General features: G+C 69.5%; 2 protein-coding genes across 2 annotated transcripts; both read left to right on the top strand.

Moving 5' to 3' along the window:
- Positions 1–7,482: 7,482 nt before the first annotated feature.
- EFNA1 (ephrin A1) lies at positions 7,483–12,586 on the top strand. The gene is made up of 5 exons (XM_075907077.1): positions 7,483–7,641; positions 9,378–9,673; positions 10,685–10,750; positions 11,251–11,301; positions 11,596–12,586. The coding sequence occupies exons 1-5, from the start codon at positions 7,553–7,555 to the stop codon at positions 11,709–11,711; spliced, it is 618 nt and encodes a 205-aa protein (XP_075763192.1). The 5' UTR covers positions 7,483–7,552; the 3' UTR covers positions 11,712–12,586.
- Positions 12,587–15,740: 3,154 nt separating this feature from the next.
- On the top strand, positions 15,741–19,124 carry SLC50A1 (solute carrier family 50 member 1). The gene is made up of 6 exons (XM_075907079.1): positions 15,741–15,893; positions 17,133–17,210; positions 17,377–17,500; positions 17,899–18,060; positions 18,286–18,405; positions 18,559–19,124. The coding sequence occupies exons 1-6, from the start codon at positions 15,823–15,825 to the stop codon at positions 18,658–18,660; spliced, it is 657 nt and encodes a 218-aa protein (XP_075763194.1). The 5' UTR covers positions 15,741–15,822; the 3' UTR covers positions 18,661–19,124.
- The last annotated feature ends 1,534 nt before the right edge of the window (positions 19,125–20,658 follow it).

The raw sequence follows: 20,658 nt of genomic DNA, 5'->3' as shown, positions 1-20,658 counted from the left end.
AGTGGGGCTGGCTGATAGTAGCCCTCTAGGCCTTGACTCTGCTCCCCTCCCCTCCAGGGAGGGTGGGGCCAGCCGGCTTAGTGGGAGCACAGCGTGTGGGGACCCCCAGTACAAGACCCTGGGTGCAGAGGTGGGGCAGGGGAAGGGCAGGGGGCTGGAGCTGTTTCCATCACTGCCAGTCTCAGCCCCCCGCCTCCCCCCCCCCCCGTCTGCATGTGAGCACGTGTGGTCACGCAGGGGAGCATGCGTGTGATTGCGTGTCGGTGCCAGGCAGCTCCCCCTTCCCGCCCAGAGCTGCCAGGCCTACCGGGGAGGGAACGCCCCCCAGATTAGAGCTGGCACCTGCGGCTCTGGGTCAGGCCCCCATGCCAGAGGGGCTCAGCCCGGCGGGGAGCCAGCGCGTGCGCCAGGACCCCTCCCGCTGTGCCCGGCACCCTGGTGCTGGCGGGGCCCCTGGCCGAGGTGCCCACACGCTGCCTGCTGCACCTAGCGCCCCTCGCTGGGGCTGGCCCCGGGCTCACGAGGAATCCCCGACCCATCAGCCGGCTACATGCCCCGGGCAGTGACTGGCCAGTCTATCGAGCTCCAGGGCACCCACGCCCCCACCCTCTGGGCAGCACCATCCCCCCTGCCCCTACCAGCACCCGCCCAGCCCCTTGGCCTGGGGGGCCTAGGAGTAGGACACCGCCAGGCTGGCTGGGCTCCCCACTTTCCCCAGGGGGGCAGGATCTGGATTTAGAGTTCGCAACCCAACTCCCTCTTGCTCTGTGCCCTCCCAGTGCGTGTGGGGCTGGCACGATGTTGGGGGCCTGGGCCAGGCCCTGCTCAGCCTTGAATGCAGCTGGGGCCTGGTTGTGTGGGGCAGGCCGGAGCTGGACCCCTGTGCAGGCCCCTAGTTCCAGCTCCCAGTTGGCTGCCTTGGCCAGCCCCACGGCTCTGACACCCCTGCGCAGGGGCAGGCAGCGGTGCTCAAACTATTTTGGGGAGGGGGGTAAGCTGCCCCCCCCCCGACCCTGCAGCCCCACTGCCCCTCTGGGCCACAGCAAGGACCTAAAACAGTGGATCCCCGGGTGCAGACTGGGAGTCCCCCACTGCACCCCCTAATTCCTAGGCCTGTGGGGCCGGGGGCTAAGGGCGGCTCCTCCTGATTCCCTACTTTGCAAATGTCTCTGTCGGGAGCCTGCCGCCCTGACACAAAACTGCCCCGGCAGCCCCCCTGCCCTGCCCCCTCAGCCGGGGGCAGCCCCACCCGCTGTGCTACCACCAGCCTGCTCTGCCCCTCCCCCCTGCTGAGGGGCGGAGGCAACACCTGGGGGTCTGTCCGGCCCGACACTGACCCTCCTAAGGCAGAAACCGTGACCCAGACCCAGGCGTGGGGCAGCTCTGGTCAGGGGCTGGATCCAGCTGGTACATGGGGCAGAGAGTGCCCCTCCCCCATTGGTCTTCTGCCCCCCTCCCCCCCCCCAGCCGGAGCTGCCTGCCCGGTGCTGCCCTGGGGGGGTCACTGGAGCCTGCTGCCCCACAGCTCCCCCCACATGCAGCTGAGTGTGCCGGCAGCTGCCCCGTGGGGCCGGCCCAGGCCTGTCTGGGGCAGGGGCGGACCCGCCAAACCTGCCAGACGGGTCGTGCGGGCGGGCGGGCGCAGCAGCAGCAGCCAGCCGGGCGCAGTGTGGCGTGAAGGGAGCCGCTGGGAGCCAGGCTTCCCTGGCACCTCGGCCCCGTTGCCTCCTGGCCCGTGGACCCTGGGCTGCCCGGCTCTGCACCTTTCGGACCGGCCTCGCCCAGCGCCCGGTTCTTGCCCTCGGGGCCGGCTAGGCCGGGACCCCCCCCAGCACCTCCTGCCAGCCGGGCAGGCTGCCAGGGCCCGGGAGTGTGGGGCGCCCACCTCCCACTGCCCTGCTGCTCCGATGCACCCACCCCTCCCCAGCGGGGCTGAGCCCTACCACGGCCAGCCCCGGGCAGCAGGAGCCCGTTCTGGCGGGGGGTGCCTGGCGGGGGGCCGGGTGCCTGGCCCCATGCCCAGAAGCCCGGCTGAGAGCTGCAGATGTAACGGGGGGCTCATGTCACAAAGGAGGAGCCAGCGCGCCCCTCCCTGCCGCTGGGCGTCCGTCTGTCCGTCCCACCCTCTCACAGGGCCGGGGCCAGGTGATCTGCAGTGTGTGGGGGGGGAGGGGGAGATTTGGGGGGGGAAGGCTGAGTCACAGGCCCTGGGGGGAGGCGCAGCAGCTCCGCTTGCAAAATCCCTTTTGCATCCCGCCTGGAACGTGGCCCCTTTCCCTGGCCTGGCCCTGCGCCCCCCAGCCAGGGGGCAGCCCTCTGCACTCTGGGGGCCCCGGGACTCCAGGGCAGGTAGCAGCCGCAGGGCCCCGCTGGGCTCCCTGGGCCCCAGGAATTCAGTGGCCAAAGGCCATAAGCTGTAGGGGCCTGGGACCCCCCCAAGGGGTCACCTCCCTTAATGCTGCACCCCGGGGAGGGGCCCTGAGCCCTGGGCACCCTGCTGGCACCAGGCCTTATCCCAGGGCATTTGACTGAAAACCAGGGGGGCAGGAGGCCTTGGGACCGAGGGGCCCGGGGAGCTGGTCCCAGGTGCCTCTCTGGTTGGGGGGCTGGAGCCTCTGGAACCCCTGGGGGAGGAGGGATGTTTGCTCCGGGCTGGCAGCCGGCCTGCAGGGCACGTGGGTGCCAAACAAGCGAACCCTCTGGCACGTTGGGGAGGCTGCGCATGCCCAGGGCAGGACCCGCCCCCAGCGCTACCTGCCTGCCTGCACGGCTCACGCTGCAGCCCTGGCCTTTGGTCCCTGACTGCGCACTGCGCCGGCCCCCGGACCCCCCCGGCCCCGGTTACGTCAGCCCGGCCCTCGGCGCGACCCAGGAGCGCGACGGAGCCGGAGAGCTGCAGGCCCCGCCCACAGGGCGCACCACGCGCCGTGTTTACACCTCGTGCGCTCACCTTTGTCCCGCACACGTCGCCTAGCGTGTGAAGGGAGAGTCACGCCTGAGCCTTGGGGCCTTGGCACTGCCCCCCCTCATCCCCACCGCCTGGGGGTGCCCTGCCCCACGCCTGAGCGGGCACTGCCCGGCCTTGGCACTGCCCCCCCTCGTCCCCACCGCCTGGGGGTGCCCTGCCCCACGCCTGAGCGGGCACTGCCCGGCCTTGGCACTGCCCCCCCTCGTCCCCACCGCCTGGGGGTGCCCTGCCCCACGCCTGAGCGGGCACTGCCTGGCCTTGGCACTGCCCCCCCTCGTCCCCACCGCCTGGGGGTGCCCTGCCCCATGCCTGAGCAGGCACTGCCTGGCCTTGGCACTGCCCCCCCTCGTCCCCACCGCCTGGGGGTGCCCTGCCCCATGCCTGAGCGGGCACTGCCCGGCCTTGGCACTGCCCCCCCTCGTCCCCACCGCCTGGGGGTGCCCTGCCCCATGCCTGAGCGGGCACTGTCCGGCCTTGGCACTGCCCCCCCTCGTCCCCACCGCCTGGGGGTGCCCTGCCCCATGCCTGAGCGGGCACTGTCCGGCCTTGGCACTGCCCCCCCTCGTCCCCACCGCCTGGGGGTGCCCTGCCCCATGCCTGAGCGGGCACTGTCCGGCCTTGGCACTGCCCCCCCTCGTCCCCACCGCCTGGGGGTGCCCTGCCCCATGCCTGAGCGGGCACTGTCCGGCCTTGGCACTGCCCCCCCTCGTTCCCACCGCCTGGGGGTGCCCTGCCCCATGCCTGAGCGGGCACTGTCCGGCCTTGGCACTGCCCCCCCTCGTTCCCACCGCCTGGGGGTGCCCTGCCCCATGCCTGAGCGGGCACTGTCCGGCCTTGGCACTGCCCCCCCTCGTCCCCACCGCCTGGGGGTGCCCTGCCCCACGCCTGAGCGGGCACTGCCCGGCCTTGGCACTGCCCCCCCTCGTTCCCACCGCCTGGGGGTGCCCTGCCCCATGCCTGAGCGGGCACTGTCCGGCCTTGGCACTGCCCCCCCTCGTCCCCACCGCCTGGGGGTGCCTTGCCCCATGCCTGAGCGGGCACTGCCCGGCCTTGGCACTGCCCCCCGTCGTCCCCACCGCCTGGGGGTGCCCTGCCCCACGCCTGGCCTGGCCTGGCTGCTTTGTGGAGGGGAAACTCCCCCCCTCGGCAGCCCTGGGGCCTCTGGCTTGTGGGGCAGAGCCCGTCACGCACCCCAGCCCGTCAGCCCCTGCTCTGCCTGCTCCCGCCCTGGTCCTCGCCAGCCCACCTCCGCCACGGCCATCGGGGCTGTGTCACCCCCTCCCTGCAGGGCAAAGGCCTCCCCGGGGCCCTGCCAAAGTCCCATCCCCCCCCCCCCAATCCCTCCTGCACACGTGCATGGCGTGAGTCCTTGGAGTGAAATTACGGCCATAAAGCCTGTTATCACCAGGCTACTGCTGGCCATGGGGGAAGGTCGCCCAGCGCAATCGGGTGGGGGGGGCTGCCGGGGACCAGCCGGGCTCTGCCTGGCCTCAGTGTGACCCTGATGCTGACCCAGCCTTGCTTTGTGCCTCAGTTTCCCCGGTTGGCTGGGCAGTGGGGCTAGCCCCTCCGTCACCCTAGAGGGCTGAGGAGGGGCTAGTGGGCAGCCCCAGCCAAGCCGGCAGGCGACGGGCAGGAGCAGGCGTCTTGTGAAGGGAATGAAAGTGACGGGCAGGCGGATGCGGGGCTGGCCGTGAAGAGGGAAGATGGAGGAGGCCGTGGTGAAGTCCCCGCCGTGGATGCAGCAGCCAGCAGGAGTAGTGGGGGGGATGCAGCCGGGCCTTGCTGCAGCTCAAGACTGGGGGGGATCCGGCCCGGATGGGGCAGAGGCAGGAAGGCCTGGCCCCAGCTGCTCTGTGGCTATCGCGTTCAGTGCCCACGCGCATGCCCTGGCGGGCGGGCCGGGGGCTCCCCCTGGGCACACGGTGCAGTGGGAGGTTGCTGGTGTGGGGGAGAGGGGTTGGGACCCGCTGCCCAGCCAGGGAGCCCGGGGCAGCTGCTCCGCAGGGCTGCGCCGCGGAGGTGAGGCTGCCTACGGAGCCCTGGAGCAGCCCCAGGGACCAATCCCAGCATGGCTGCAGCCAGCTCCGGGCGGCCGCGCTGTGTCAGGCATGCAACATTACCCACAATCAATGGCTCATTATGTAATAAACAAGGGGAAAGTTGTTTTGCAAATGCGGCCGAGCTATCAGCTCCCAACGCCCCGGTGCAGCCGGGCTCCGCGGGGCCGAGCTACCGGCTCCCAACGCCCCGGTGCAGCCGGGCTCCGCGGGGCCGAGCTACCGGCTCCCAACGCCCCGGTGCAGCCGGGCTCCGCGGGGCCGAGCTACCGGCTCCCAACGCCCCGGTGCAGGCGGGCTCCGAGGGGCCGAGCTACCGGCTCCCAACGCCCCGGTGCAGCCGGGCTCCGCGGGGCCGAGCTATCGGCTCCCAACTCCCCGGTGCAGCCGGGCTCCGCGGGGCCGAGCTACCGGCTCCCAACTCCCCGGTGCAGCCGGGCTCCGCGGGGCCGAGCTATCGGCTCCCAACGCCCCGGTGCAGCCGGGCTCCGCGGGGCCGAGCTATCGGCTCCCAACGCCCCGGTGCAGCCGGGCTCCGCGGGGCCGAGCTATCGGCTCCCAACGCCCCGGTGCAGCCGGGCTCCGTCGGGCTTAACAAGCTGGGATCGGTGTTGGGGGTCGAGGCAAGGCCTGGCAGACAGCGACCGGACACCTGGCTCCGGCCTGCATGCGGCTGGCTCCCTCCAGGGCCCGGCCCCAGGCCCCCCGCGACCTCCCTTTGGGATTGCACAACATCAAACAAAAGAGCAAACACAGGTGGGGGGGTGGGGGCTGGAGCCAAGCCCAGGGCGGACAGAGGTGGCTGATAAGGTAGAGGCAAGGGGGGGCTAGCCAGGCGCCTGCCTATCAGAAGCTCTCTCCCTGCACCTTAGGTCTCCAGGTGGGTTTGATGGCCTCGAACAAAGCTGGCCAGGAGCCTGGAGGGGCCGCAACAAGGCAGGACTTGTAAGCAGGCCACCTGGCCTCTCGCCTGGGTCCCTCCACCCACCACGGAACTGCAGCCACTTCATGGCCAGGGCAGCACCCCTCCTAGACCCCGGTCCATGGGCTTGGCAAACCACGGGCAAAGCTCCCCCTGGCATCCGTGGGGCAAGAGCTGGGTCTTAATCTGGGCACGGCACTGGGACAGGATGCGTGGGTTGTGTCTGTGTGATCCTAGTGCCACCACGTGCCTCGGTTTCCCCTGCTAGCTGTACAGTGGGGGGCCTGGAGGCGTAGCCCTGTATCCCCTGGCTGAGTGGCTGGCAGGCTGCCCTCTGTACAGATGCCAGCAAGGCTCATGCCCAGTGGGACCCGTGTGGGGCAGAGCTGCCTAATAACACAGGAGCGGGGGTGCTGCATGTGGGCACCCAGTGTGGGACACGACCCCCCGCCACAGAGTCGAGCCCCGGCTCCCATGGAAGCATTTCCAAGCACCTGGCTTGTGTTACTGCCTGTGCCGCCCTCTGTGTGTGTTGGTTTGTGCTGTGCTGTGTGTGATCCCTGTGTGTGTGTGTGCTGCCTTGCCAGGTGCCTCTGTGTGTAGCCCTTTTGCCATGGGCCTGTTGTCTGCTGTGGTGCTGCTCCACAGTGCTGCGTGTGACTCAGTGTGTTGTGTAATCTGCAGCTGAGTGTGTGTCATGTGGCTCCCTGCCCTGCATTGCTCCCTGTGCTATTGTGTTACTCTCTGTTGGTTTTGGTTTGCTCTCAGGGGTGTATTGTGCTGAGTTGCTGTTGTGCTGCTCTGAGTGTCGGTGTGTGTTGTGTGGCTATAAATGTACTCCTCTCTGTGTGTGTGGAGGGGGAGGGGGAGTCCTGCCTCCCAGATGTGACTCTGTGGGTTGTGCTGCCCTGTTCTCACTGTATTGTTTGTGTAGAGTTGTGTTGCTCTGGCTGCACTGCCCGTGTGCTTGTGTTGCTCTGTGTGGGGCTGTGTTGCTCTGGCTGCACTGCCCGTGTGCTTGTGTTGCTCTGCGTGGGGCTGTGTTGCTCTGGCTGCACTGCCCGTGTGCTTGTGTTGTGCGTGGGGCTGTGTTGCTCTGGCTGCATTGCCCGTGTGCTTGTGTTGTGCGTGGGGCTGTGTTGCTCTGGCTGCATTGCCCCGTGTGCTTGTGTTGTGCGTGGGGCTGTGTTGCTCTGGCTGCACTGCCCGTGTGCTTGTGTTGCTCTGCGTGGGGCTGTGTTGCTCTGGCTGCATTGCCCGTGTGCTTGTGTTGTGCGTGGGGCTGTGTTGCTCTGGCTGCATTGCCCGTGTGCTTGTGTTGCTCTGCGTGGGGCTGTGTTGCTCTGGCTGCATTGCCCGTGTGCTTGTGTTGTGCGTGGGGCTGTGTTGCTCTGGCGGCGCTGCCCGTGTGCTTGTGTTGTGCTTGGGGCTGTGTTGCTCTGGCTGCATTGCCCGTGTGCTTGTGTTGCTCTGCGTGGGGCTGTGTTGCTCTGGCGGCGCTGCCCCGTGTTGTGGCTGGCGGGGGGCGGGCCGGCTCCTCCCGCCCGGGGCGGCCCGGTACATAAGGCGGCTGTGGGCGCGGCGCCCGGGCACACCGGCCCCATGGCGCTGCGCTGGGGGCTCCTGCTGGGGCTGTGCTGCCTGGCGGCCGCGGCCCGGCACCCCGTGTTCTGGAACAGCTCCAACCCCAGGTGCGTGCGGGGGGGCGGCCCCCGGGACCCCCCAGCGCCCCCCGGGACCCCCGCCCGGCTCGGGGCGCGGGGGAAGGAGCCGGACGGAACTTGCCTGGGAACAACCCGGGGCGCCCCTGCCCGGCTCGGGGCTCCGGTCGCGCGCGGGGCTGGCCCGGGACGGGCAGGACGCGGGAGGCGAACCCGGCCTTTGTCCGCCGCGCCGGGGGGAGGGGGGCTCGCCAGCGGGGGTGGGGCGCGGGGGAGGGGGGCTCGCTGCGCTGGCCCCCCCCCCCGGTCTGGGGCAGTGACCCCAGGCTCGGCTCCCGCGTTGGGGGGCACCGTGCCCGGCCCGGGGGAATGTTTAACCCGTCGGGGCCGCTGGCAGCCGCCGGAGCGGGGCTGAAGTTCGCCGCGGAGCCGGGTGTTTGTGCCAAGCTGGGGGGCGTGGCGCGGGGGGGCCTGGCCCTTCCTTTCCCAGGGCCCCGCTCCCTGCCGGACCGGGGCCTCTTCCTTCCCGGCCTGGCGCGGGGCCAGGGGAAGGCGCCGGGGCACGGGGCCGAGCGTGGCCCGGCAGGAAACCCGGTGACACACACGGCGGTGGGGCAGCTGGAGGGGGGGGCTGGCTCAGGCCAGGCTGTGGGGAATCGGCCTCTGCTCAGTGCTGGGTGTGGGGCTGGTGCGGGAAGCAGCTGGGACCCCCCGTGCCATGGGGCTGGGCAGGGGCACCAGACCTGGCAGGGAGAGTCACCTGCCCCCCTCACCTGCCCCCTCCCCCCCTCTGTGGGAGCCTGACCCTTCCCCAGGCGCATGCCCGGGGCCCCTGCCTGGTGTTGAGGTTCTCCCCACACCGGGGGCCACACGTGGCCTGGGCTTGGGGGGCCCTGCCGGGGCAGATGGGGCGACGCTCCGGGCTCAGGCTGGCGGCAGGCAGGAGGCCGGGACTCTGGACTTGCAGGGTGGATGCGCCCTGGGAGCCAACCCCGAAACTCCACCGGGGGGGGGGGGGTGATGCCCCGTGATCCACCCTGCCCCGTGCTCGAACTCTCCCCTGGGTGACCGGGCCTCCCGGCTCTGTGGGGCTCGGCTGACACTCGCCCCGCGAGTAGCTCGGGCAGAGACGTCGCTCCCCTCCTTCCAGCCCCTGTGCGGCTGCTTGTGTCCTGCCCCAGAGGGGGCTGCAGTTCTGGGGGCGCCTGGCTGGAGGGCAGGGGCTGGCTAGTGGGGGAGGGAGTGGCTGTCTGCCCTGCTGGGGGGGCTGCTTTCACAGCTGCCCCCAGGGGACGGGCAAGGGAACACTGGGGGGGGGGCAGGTACTGACTGGGACGGGGCTCCCCCTCCCAGGAGGAGGTCTCCCCTCTCCACCACCCCCTGCCCTCCACTGGAAGGCGCCAGCAAAGGCCGGGGGGCTGTGAGGTTGTGGGGCATGTTTGGGGCTCACCCAGTGCCCAGCCGGGGGAGAGGGGCCTGCACCCAGATTTACCTGGGAACTGAACTCCCTGCCCCACCCCAGGGGAACCTGGAGATCCCAGGGCAGCCTTTGGCTCCCCGGCTCAGAGGCGCCTGGCCTGGCACCCTGGAGGAGGGGGTTTGGCCAGGGCTATGGAACCGGGGAGGTTATCTTCCCCTTTGTCTTCCCCTCCTAAAATGGCCGAGATCGGGGGGGGGGTTACAGTGCTGGGAATCGGCCCCCCCAAGCCAGTGGCTGCTCCCCCCCATTAGCACTGGCCCCTCTGACCGCCCCTCGCTGGCCCCAGGTTCCTGGCGGACGACTACACGGTGGGGGTGCAGCTCAACGACTACCTGGACATCATCTGCCCGCACTACGAGGCGGGCCGGGCGGCGCCCGAGGCCATGGAGCGCTACACCCTCTACCTGGTGGAGCAGGGGGAGTTCCAGGCCTGCAAGCCCAGCTCCAAGGAGCAGGTCCGCTGGGAGTGCAACAAGCCGGCCGCCCTGCACGGCCCCGAGCGCTTCTCGGAGAAGTTCCAGCGCTTCACGCCCTTCACGCTGGGCCGGGAGTTCAAGGAGGGACACAGCTACTATTACATCTGTGAGTGCCAGGGAGCCCGGCCGTGCGCAGCCTGCCCGCAGCTGGGGGGCTGGCGGGTGGGGGGCCTGGCTGGGGCTGTGGGGGTATGTGGGGGCTGGCCTGGCGGGTATGGGGCCTGGCTGGGGCTATGGGGGTATGTGGGGGCTGGCCTGGTGGGTATGGGGCCTGGCTGGGGCTATGGGGGTATGTGGGGACTGGCCATGAGGGTATGTGGGGGCTGGCCGGGGCCATGGGGGTATGTGGGGGCTGGCCTGGTGGGTATGGGGCCTGGCTGGGGCCATGGGGGCTGGCCTGGCGGGTATGGGGCCTGGCTGGGGCTATGGGGGTATGTGGGGGCTGGCCTGGTGGGTATGGGGCCTGGCTGGGGCTATGGGGGTATGTGGGGGCTGGCCTGGTGGGTATGGGGCCTGGCTGGGGCTGTGGGGGTATGTGGGGGCTGGCCTGGCGGGTATGGGGCCTGGCTGGGGCTATGGGGGTATGTGGGGGCTGGCCTGGTGGGTATGGGGCCTGGCTGGGGCCATGGGGGTATGTGGGGGCTGGCCTGGCGGGTATGTGGGGGCTGGCCTGGCTGGGGCCATGGGGGTATGTGGGGGCTGGCCTGGCGGGTATGGGGCCTGGCTGGGGCCATGGGGCTATGTGGGGGCTGGCCTGGTGGGTATGGGGCCTGGCTAGGGCCATGAGGGTATGTGGGGGCTGGCCTGGTGGGTATGGGGCCTGGCTGGGGCCATGGGGGCTGGCCTGGCGGGTATGGGGCTTGGCTGGGGCCATGAGGGTATGGGGGGGCTGGCCTGGCGGGTATGGGGCCTGGCTGGAGGTATGATGGGGGGAGGCTTGTGGGGAATGAGCTGGGAGCGGAGGTCTTCAAGGTGCTACGTGCATGACCCCCCCCCCCTCCCCCGGCCCTGCTCTGGTTGGCCAGGGCAGCCCCGGGCTGCATGGCCCCTCCTGGCGCCGCTCTGGGCTGGGGTGTGCGGCTCCAGCCCTGCTCTGACCCCCCCTTCTCGTTTCCAGCAAAGCCAATTCACCACCATGGCAAGGGCTGCCTGAAGCTGCGGGTGATCGTGGCTGGCAAAGCCTGTGAGTATCTGGGGGCCTCTGACCTACCTGCCAGCAGCCCAGCCTGCACATGCTGGAGGCTGCCCGCACCGCCGTGCCCTGTGCACCCTCCAGGGAGGGACACGCTGGTCGCTGGGGGCAGGGGAGAGCCCTGCGTGGACATAAATGTCTATCCCCCAATGTTCCCTCTAATTCCCTGCCTATGTGTGGGATACATTTTGTGCTGTGCACTGAGGCATGTGTGGGTGTGCACCACCGGTAGAAACATGGGCGCTGTGCCTCGCGGGGCCGTGTTGGACTCTCTCCTGGGCAGCTGCTCAAGCCTCAGCTTAGAGAGGCCTGGGGTATCGGTAAAGGTGCGCGGCTCCCCAGCAGATCCGTGGGACTCTGCGGCCAGCAGGGAACGGGAGCCGCTCGAACTGCAGAGCGGGCACGGGTCAGGCCATGCCAGGGGTGCGGGTTGGCTGCTGGGCCCCGGGCTCAGAGCTGCCCTTCACTGGCTTGTCTCTGTTGCTTTGCAGCTGGGACGCCGACCGTCCACACCCCCCTGCGCAAGGTGGGGATCCAGGCAGGTACGTTCCTGGCTGCCCCACAGACCCCAGTGGCCGGGTGGGGGGAGGTGTCTCCCTGTCAGAGGGGTGGCGGTTGGGCGCGCCCCATGGAGCCGTGGGTCGGGGGAGATGAATGGGGGCTGCAGGCCAGGCAGAAGGGACCCTGGCAGAGCCGTGCCCTAGGGCGGGGGGGTGGGATTGGGGGTCAGGATGCAGGGCAGCCACACAGGCGGGAGGGAACTGGCCGGCAGCTCACGACCCCAGCTGCTGCGTGTCTGGCTCGGGCGCTCACGGGCTCCTGCTCTCTCCTGGCAGACGACGCGGACGCCCAGGTCCTGAGGAGCGTGGGCCAGAACTCGGCGCTGCGGAGCGGCAGCCCCGTCACCTTCCTCAGCCTCCTGCTGCCCCTGCTGGTGCCGCAAGGCCTGTGAGGCGGGAGCCTGCCTGAGCCGCGTGGACTGAACGCCGGAGGGCCCCTCGGGGCTCCTGCAAGCTCATCGGGTCCCAGCCCGGCCTGCACCGGCAGCCCGAGGCCTCGGCAGTATGGCGGGGTGAAGGGTCACTCCTTGCCACCAAAGAGACGCTGGCGCTTTCCGCCACGTGGCGGCTGCCCTGGCGGAGCCGTGACTCTGGAGTGGGGGCGGGCGCCGTGGCACCGTGGGCCAGGTGGCCCAACCCCCACGCAGCGCATGGGACGGACAGGCCCTGCGGGCTGGGGGCCTGGCAGCTGCCCACACGTGGCCCATGGATAGGCCGGAGCAGTAGGGCTGAGCCGCAGCCCATGGACTGGGGGCCCGGCCGGCGCGGGCCCCACCCTGCTGGAGCCGGACTCCTGCAGCAGTGCCCTGCCTGGTGGCAGTGGCGCCGGGACCCCGATTCCCCGTGCTGGGGCGATGCCTGGAGCGGAGGCCCCCTCCCCAGGTCTGACCTCCCCTGGCAGTGCTGTGGCTGCACGAGGCCCAGGGGCTGGCGGGCCTGACGTGGGCACTTGGGCTGCAGGTTGCCCCGGCCTCCGTAATCGCCCCACCCCTACGCTGGGAGCAGACTCCAGCCCCGCTTCTGGGCTCCGGGCCACCCCAGGATGCCCCGGTCTGGGCAGAGCAGCCACCTGTGCAGGAAACAGGACAGAGGCTGAGCCGCTGGCTGGCTGAAGGGGTCCCCCTGGGCGCCACCCCTGGATTCAGTCTGGGGGGGCCATGTGACCCATGGCTGCTGGGGTGGGGGGGTAGAACACGTCTCCATTTGTAGCTTCCTTCTTACCACTGGACTTTTTTATACTATTGTCTTGAATAAATAAGTGAGGATAGAGGAGGTGTCCTGGCCGTGGCACAGACCCAGCAGCCCTGGTGTGGGCCAGGCCATCACCCAAGCAGTTCTGGGCCTCCCCCAGCCTGGGGGAGCAGGCTGGCTCCAGCATCCCCTCCCCTGTATCCATGCTACCCTGGTCCCTGCCCTCGCCCATCAACCTGAGGCCCCTGTGGCTTCAGGACCGTGCTGGGGCAGCCTGGCCCCACGGAGCCTTCGGTGCTCCTGGAACAGAGACCGGCTGCGTTTGGCTGGGGGAGCAATGGGCAATCAGGCCAGTGGGAGCGAATGCGGGGGGCTGTCATGTTACTGGCTCTAGCGTCCAGCCCGGGGGGAGGGTTGAGTGGGGCTGGGCAGGAGCTGGGCTGTCTCTCCTGGTGCCCTTGCAGCCCTGCTGGGCCGGACGTGGGGGCAGGGCTGAATGCTGGTCTACCCAGGCTGGGCTCTCTCTAGCTCCCCTTCTGCAGGGCCCAACCCAGGGGATTGACCTGGTCTTGCGGAGCTGGGTGTTGCAAGCTCCCCAGGGCAGGAGCTGACTGCTCCCTCCAAAGCTGGGAAGGGGAGTCCCTGCAGGGTGCCAGGCACCGTGGCCTTGGAGCCAGGGCTGGCCGAGAGCAGAGGTGTGGGCCCCAGCCTTGCCTGTTTACCCCCCCTCCTTGTACCAGCCTGTGCTGCCCCCAGAGCAGAGCAGGGGCCTGTAGCAGGCCAGGGATGGAGCCTGCGTCTCTGTGCGCGGGGCTGTCTGGCTCCAGGCCCCTGCCCCCTCCCCAGGCGCTGCTGCCACTGAAGCCGGCTGCCTGCGCGAAGGGCCTCGCCTCGTCACAGCCCCACGCCCTGCCCCGCCAGGGAGCCTGGGGCTCCCCACGAGGTGTCTGGCGGGGGCTGGCAGCTGGTCCGACCGGCGCAGGCTGCGGTGAGTCAGGGGAGAGACTGGTGCAGCCGGAGCCTAATTAGCACCCGCTGGAGAGCGGCAGCAGCGGGGCCCATGTGCAGGCTGCCCCCAAGTCAGCCTTGGAACCCCGCCCTGCGAGTCACCCTGCAGGGAGGGCTCAGGCCCCACGCACCGGCACTGGCTGGGAAGGGCAGAGCCCCTCCGGCAGCCTGGGGCAGATCCCCAGCCCTGTGGCCGGCCTGCTGCAACCAGCCCCCTTCCCTGAGGCAGGCAGCCCGGGAGGGGGGTCAGGCTGGAGGCGAAGTGGCAGCCTGGGCTGAGCACGGGTGGCTGGGCACTGCTGGGACAGGAAGTGCCAGGCCTGCGCCCACAGTAGGCACCTCCCCCTGCCACCTGCTCCAACCCCCCCTCCCGCCAGCAGGCTCCTGCCCTGCCCTGTTCTCGGTGATGTCACCGCTCCTGCTGGGGCAGGGACACGTCAGTCAATGAATGGGGCAGAGGGGCAGTCCCCCTGCCCCTCCCCCTGCCCTCCTGCTGTGGGGGGAACAGCCTGGTGGGATCCATGGGGCAGCAATGGCTCCCAGCTCCTGTTCAAGCAGGGGGGCTCTGACCCCACGGAGCCACCTCAGGCTGGAAAAGGGGCAGTAAGTCACCCGGGCCGGGCACCACAGGTGGGCACTAGCTCCCCGGGCCCTGGTTCAATGAAACGTGGCGCAAAGCCATGGGCGCCCCTGCCCAGGGGATGGCCTGGCCTGCATGGGGCACAGCCCCCCCAGCCTGAAGCCCAGGGTTCCGTGTGGAAGTACAGGGGGTGTATCTGGGGGGCAACACCCCATGAGAGCGAGGGGCAGTGCTGGGGGTGACAGTCTGTGGGGGGGGGACCTGCTTGGGGGTTTGTGTGCAATGGGAGCTGGAGGAGTGACAGGGCGGGTTAGGGGTGGGGGCACTGCTGGGGGCGCTCTGCTGTGATACCAAGGGAAGCTGGGGGGTACCAGGGGTGGCAGTGGAGGGGCTTTTGGCGGTGACACTGGGGTGTTAAGAGCGGGAACACTGGGGGTGCTACTGAGGGTGCTGTGTGGGGACCAGGGGTGCTGAGGCCTAGGCTTGCTGTGGGGCCTGGAAGCATTGTGGGAGGGGGCACAGTGGAGAGCAGGGACTCCTGGGAACCCCGGGGCACAAAGCACAATGGGCCTAGAGGTAGGGCTATTGGGGGGGGTCCAGAGCGCGGTGGAAACCTTGGGAGGCCCCAGGGACGGGGCTGTTAGGGGCCTGAGACGGGTGGGCAGCTGAGGTGAGCCGTGGGAGGTTGTTCGTGGACCTGGGGCCCAAGAGGGTCCCATGGAGACCCGTTGGGGCCCAGGGCTGCTGGAGGGCAGGGGAGCGTTTGGAGGGCTGGGTGGGCTGTTGGGGGGCCTGGGGAGTGGGGGTAGGCTGTTGGGGGGCCTGGAACACAAGGGGTGCTGTAGGGGGAGCTGGTGGGGGGCCTGTCGGTGCGCCGGGGAACCTGGGACATGGTGGGGGTTGCACAGGGGCTGGTGGGGGACCCCGTTGGGGTGCTGGGACGCAGAGGGGGTTGCATGCGGGCGGGGGGGGGCCCAGGGTGCAGGGGGAGCTGGGGCCCGGCCCCCGCTCCGCCACCCCCCACCAGCTCCCCCTGTGCCCCGTTGCGGCGCCGGGATGCGGGGGGGTCGCACGGGGGTTGGTGGGGGGCGGGGGACGCTGGGGGGGCTGTAGGGGCGCCGGGACGCGAGGGGGGGTCACACGGGGGTTGGTGGGGGGCCCGGGGCACAGGGGGAGATGGAGGAGGACCCGTCGGGGCGCCGGGGCGCGGGGGGGTCGCACGGGGGTTGGTGGGGGGTGCGGGACGCTGGGGGGGGGCTGTAGGGGTGCCGGGACGCGGGGGGGGTCGCACGGAGGCTGGTGGGGGGGCCGGGGTGCTGGGGGGGCTGTAGGGGCGCCGGGACGCGGGGGGGTCGCACGGGGGTTGGTGGGGGGCGCGGGACGCTGGGGGGGGGCTGTAGGGGCGCCGGGACGCGGGGGGGGGTCGCACGGAGGCTGGTGGAGGGGCCGGGGTGCTGGGGGGGCTGTAGGGGCGCCGGGACGCGGGGGGGGTCGCACGGGGGTTGGTGGGGGGGCCGGGGCGCTGGGGGGGCTGTAGGGGCGCCGGGACGCGGGGGGTCGCACGGAGGCTGGTGGGGGGCCCGGGGCGCTGGGGGAGCTGGCGGGGGTCCCGCGGCGGGGGGCGGGGCCGGCGCTCCCCAGGGTGCCCGTGTCTCTGCCCAGGGGCCCGGCCGGGGAGGTGCCGGGGGCGGGCCGGCCCGGGGCCAGTCTCGGCGCAGCCCAGCATGGAGCCGGCGCTGCAGCTGCTGTCGGGGGCCTGCATCGCCTTCACGCTGGGCATGTTCGCCACGGGGCTGTGAGCGCCACGCCCGCCGTGCCGCGCCGCGCCGGGGGGCCGGGCCGGGGGGTTACGGAAGCTGGGGGGCGGGGCTGGGGCTACGGGAGCTGGGGGGCGGGGCTGCGGCCTACTGGAGCTTGGGGGCGGCGGGTTACGGGAGTGTGGGGAGGGGCTGGGGGCTACGGAGGCTCGGGGGCGGGGCTGGGACTTACTGGGTGCGAGGGGCCGGTCTGGGGGGCCGAGGGGTGGGGCTGCTGGGAGTACTGTGGGTTGCAGGAATGGAGCCTGGGCTGGGGGTTGTGGGGCTAAGGTGGGGGTGCTGGGAGCTGGGGTTGGGGGGGGTCGGGTGTGTTATGAGTTGCACGGCTGGGGGTGCTGGGGGTTACTGGGAGTTGGGGGACTGAGGGGGAGGGGTTGGGGGCTGGTCTGGGGGTTGTTGGGGGGCTGCTGTGAATTATAGAATCATAGAATCCTAGGACTGGAAGGGACCTCGAGAGATCATCGAGTCCAGCCCCGCGCCCTCAAGGCAGGATCAAGCTCCGTCTACACCATCCCTGACAGATGTCTATCTAACCTGTTCTTAAATATCTCCAGAGAGGGAGATTCCACCACCTCCCTTGGCAATTTATTCCAATATTTGACCACCCTGACAGTTAGGAATTTTTTCCTAATGTCCAATCTAAACCTCCCCTGCTGCACTTTAAGCCCATTACTCCTTGTCCTGTCCTCAGAAACCAAGAGGAACAAATTTTCTCCTTCCTCCTTGTGACACCCTTTTAGATATTTGAAAACCGCTATCATGTCCCCCCTTAATCTTCTTTTTTCCAAACTAAACAAGCCCAGTTCATGAAGCCTGGCTTCATAGGTCATGTTCTCTAGACCTTTAAGGAATTACTGAGGGCTGTGGGGCTAAGGTGGGAGGGTTGGGGGGCTGGGCTGGGGGGCCGGCCGTTGCGGCGAGTTGGCAGCGCAGCCCTCTGGGGCCAGGCGCTCTCCTTTCCCGGTGGTTCCCGTGTCCCGGCGGGCGGCGCTGTGCCAGAGAGGGGAGGCGGCCGGGGACTGGCCCATGTCTGGGGGTCACTAGAGCGGGGTGAAATGCTGCAGCCAGAACCAGCCCCGCCCACCCGGCTCAAACCCCCCAGAGTGCCCGGGGGCGTGGCAGACCGGGCACAGCCAGTGCGACCGCTCTCAGACTGGGGGGGCAGGAGGAGGGGCCCCTCGGACTCGGGGGGCATCTCTCACCCGGCTTGTCCCTAGGACCGACCTGCGCCAGATGTTTCGCACACGAAGCGTGGAGAATATCCAGTTCCTGCCCTTCCTCACCACCGACATCAAGTACGCCCCCCCCATCCCCCCCGGGCTGCCAGGGGGCGCAGGGAGCTGGCGGAGCTGGGGGTCAGTGGAGGGACCGCTGGGCAGGATTGTACGCTGGGGGGGGGGCAAGGCCCCTCCCCCCCACAGGTAGCAGCGCTGGTCACTGCCCGGCCTGGTCTCCCTGCAGCAACCTGAGCTGGCTGAGCTACGGCTGCCTGAAGCAGGACTGGACGCTCATCTCCGTCAACACCGTGGGGGCGGCGCTGCAGAGCCTCTACATCCTGGCCTATGTCTACTTCAGCCCCCAGAAGGTGGGTGGGGCAATGCAGGGAATGGGGGTGCCCTGGGGAGTGCAGGGGTATCCTGGGTGGCACCTGGAGGAACAGGGTATACCCGCAGGAGAATGGAGGGTGCCCAGGGGGAACACATGGCACCCGGGAGGGACGGGGGTGCCTGGAGGGAAAGGGGGATGCCCGAGGGGAACGTACAGAGCCTGGGGGGAGCAGGGGCACCCTGGGTGGTGTCTGAGGGGGATGGGGGATGTCCAGTGGGAACGGGGGGTGCCTGGGGGAAAAGCGGGATGCTCGGGGGCAACATGCAGTGCCTGGGGGGGCAGGTAGTCCTGGCACAGAGAGGGAAGGGGCATTTCTGGGGGGGGGTTCCTGTGCCTGAGCATGACTGGCTCCGACTGCCCTCTTCCCTTCTCCAGCGCCGGGTGCTGCTGCAGAGCGCGGGCCTGCTGGGGGTGCTGATCCTGGGCTACTGCTACTTCAGCCTCCTGATCCCGGACGCCGCCCTGCGCCTGGCCCGCCTGGGGCTCTTCTGCAGCGTCTTCACCATCAGCATGTACCTCTCGCCGCTGGTGGACCTGGTGCGTGCCGCTCCCTTGGGCCCAGCCTGGGGCGCCGGGCTGACCCTGGGCACCGCTCAGCAGCATGGCCTGGTGCCTGTCGAGCGGGGAGCCCAGCGGTGACCCCAGCAAGCCCCTCGGCTCTGGTTCGGCCCGGGCCTGGCAGGGCAGAGCTGTGGCTCCCGGAAGGGCCTTGCAGGACGCTCCCCTCCGTGCCTGAGCGTAGCCCCTCCTGTGTCGCCGCAGGCCAAGATCATCCGGAGCCGGTCGACCCGGTGCCTGTCCTTCCCGCTGACCGTGGCCACCTTCCTGACCTCAGCCAGCTGGACGCTGTACGGCTTCCAGCTGAGCGACCTTTACATCATGGTGAGTGGGTCGGGGGGGCCGGTTCCGAGCCAGCCGCCTGCGCTGCCTCGTACCCACTCGCGATGCAGAGCGGCAGGCGGCCGACCGGCTCCCCGGAGACCGGGTACAACTGCGGCAGGATTTAGGGCTCTTCTCTCTGCCCTCCCCACCCAGGTCCCCAACGTGCCCGGGATAGTCACCAGCCTCCTGCGGTTCTGGCTGTTTTGGCAGTTCCCTCCGGACCAGGACAAGCTCTACAAGCCCCTGCACGCCTGAGACCTGCCGGCACGGGGCAGGGGAGCCTCATGGGGGGAAGCGGGGAGCTGGTGGCAGGTGCAGACCCAGCCCGTGGCCAAAGCGCCCCGCTCTGAATGTTCATGGAGGGGGCCATGCTCACACTGTGATTCTGCGCCCAGGCCCCTGCCTTAGCCAAAGAGCCTGGCCCGGCTCTGCCCTGTCTGGGGCTCCGTGAGCCGTGACTCCCCCGGCCACAGGGATGGCTCCCCCCGGCCGGCTTTCCTCTTTCATTCCTTTGCTGGATGTGGAATTGTGCCTTGGGCTGCAGCAGCCCTTCCCTGGGACCTGGGACCCTCTTCCTCCCTGCTCTGCTCTGCCCAGCCTCCCTGGGCGCCACGGGGAGGGCAGGGCAGGGCGCTGCCACCTTTCCGCTGGGTGCCTTGGTTTGTATCGCTCTTTTGTATGCTCTCAAGTGCCTTTTAATAAATCACAGCCAGAGCATGCTGCCCGATTCCTCAGCTCTGGGCAGGGGGAGCAGGCCAGGGCGGGCGCCCCTACTGTGGGTGGGTACAGGCGGGGATGCTCCCAACACTCCTGGCGCCCTCACCCTGGTGCCTGGGCACTGTGGGCCCCTCCCAGCTCAGTTTGAGGCAGAGGAGAGCAAGCCAGAGGCTACCCCATGGCCTGGCCCTGCAGCTCCCCAGCCAATGGGTATCCAGGGAGCAGCTCCCTCCCTTCAGGCCTGCACGGGGGAGGTCCGGCTGTTCTCCGCCTGACTGCCTCCAGGGGCCGAGAGGATGGGTGGCTGCCGGCGGCGCTGTCCTGTTACCTGGCGGCGAAGGAGCAGGCTGGGCCTGGGGTGGGGCTTGCCAGGGCGGTAGTGGGCTCCTCCCAGCTCATCCAGGCCCTTCCCTGCGCCAGGGCCACGGTGGGAGCTGGGGAGGTCCCTGAGTGGAGCCCGTCACCTGGGGCAGGGCTGGGCGCTGCCTTGCCATGCGCGGGGGAGACCGTGGGAACAAACTTCCCGGCCCACCTTCCTTGCCACCATTGTTGCCCAGGAAGCCGCTAATTAGTCGCTCCTGCTAATTAGCCTCATTCCTGGCTTTTGCTACCAACTGCTCCTTTTGCAGAAGGCTGCAGAGCCGATAATTAAGAACAAGAAAGTCCTTTGGCTGGTATGCCAGGAACCCAGGGAGCCTGCCAGGGAAGCAGGCTCCGGCATGTGTCACCCAGGCAGCCGCCCTGCTCTGCGGGGGGAGCCAGGCTCTGGATGGGGCTGTTGGGCCGCGCAGGAGCGAGGGATTCCCCAGAGGGAAAAGCCTCCACGCTCACTGGGACGGCGCGTCGGGGAGCCCCCGACCCTGCACCCTCATCCGCAGCCACGTGCCTCCAGCAGCCAGTAGAGAAGGTTTATTTGCTTCTCAGAGATACAGCGCAGGCTCCACATTGACACAGGAGCCAGGGCAGAGCCTTAGTCCTCTTGGGGGAGGGGTTCACAGGCCCCTGAACCCCCTTGTCCTGGACTTAGCCTGCTCTCTTCATGCTTCCCTCAGCCCAGACTGACCCAGCCCCCAGCCAGGTGTCCGTCTCCGCCCCCCTCTCTTTGTCTCTCCCCTGGGAAGAGCCTTGTTACCTGCCCAGGCTGGGCCGAGGTGTCTGGGCCCAACACATGTGGGTGAGTCAGTGGGAATCTCACCTCACCGCAGCCAGGTGGGGGCACCGGGTTACCGAGCAGACAGCCCCCCCCCATGTCACATTCACCTTTGGGGGAGGGGCAGAAAACCCTGCTGAACTGCCCCCCCCCCAGGCTCTCGCTCCTTGCCACAGCCAGTCTGTGGCAGTCCCTGGGCTGGGGGAGCAAGGTTCTCACTAGCACTGCCCACCCTGGGAATGACACCTCCTCCGACTGCCATGGCCTGCAGGGTGAGAGCTGAGTCCGGGCAGCAGCGGCACCCAGAGCAGGGATGTTACATTTCGATTAATTAACTAACCAAATAGTCACGGGGATTTCCATCGACTGATCGGTTCCCTGCCGAG

Source organism: Pelodiscus sinensis, chromosome 24 (assembly GCF_049634645.1).
Source record: "Pelodiscus sinensis isolate JC-2024 chromosome 24, ASM4963464v1, whole genome shotgun sequence".
Taxonomy (NCBI): Eukaryota; Metazoa; Chordata; order Testudines; family Trionychidae; genus Pelodiscus; species Pelodiscus sinensis.
Note: the sequence above shows the minus strand (reverse complement) of the source record. Positions and strands in the feature narration are given on the sequence as shown.

Excerpts from the sequence above, each read along its gene's own strand:
- EFNA1 (XM_075907077.1), top strand. The coding sequence starts at position 7,553 with ATGGCGCTGCGCTGGGGGCTCCTGCTGGGGCTGTGCTGCCTGGCGGCC. Across the intron at positions 9,674-10,684 it reads ACACAGCTACTATTACATCT|CAAAGCCAATTCACCACCAT; the intron begins GTGAGTGCCAGG and ends TCTCGTTTCCAG. Across the intron at positions 10,751-11,250 it reads GATCGTGGCTGGCAAAGCCT|CTGGGACGCCGACCGTCCAC; the intron begins GTGAGTATCTGG and ends GTTGCTTTGCAG.
- SLC50A1 (XM_075907079.1), top strand. The coding sequence starts at position 15,823 with ATGGAGCCGGCGCTGCAGCTGCTGTCGGGGGCCTGCATCGCCTTCACG. Across the intron at positions 15,894-17,132 it reads GGCATGTTCGCCACGGGGCT|GACCGACCTGCGCCAGATGT; the intron begins GTGAGCGCCACG and ends GCTTGTCCCTAG. Across the intron at positions 18,406-18,558 it reads TGAGCGACCTTTACATCATG|GTCCCCAACGTGCCCGGGAT; the intron begins GTGAGTGGGTCG and ends CTCCCCACCCAG.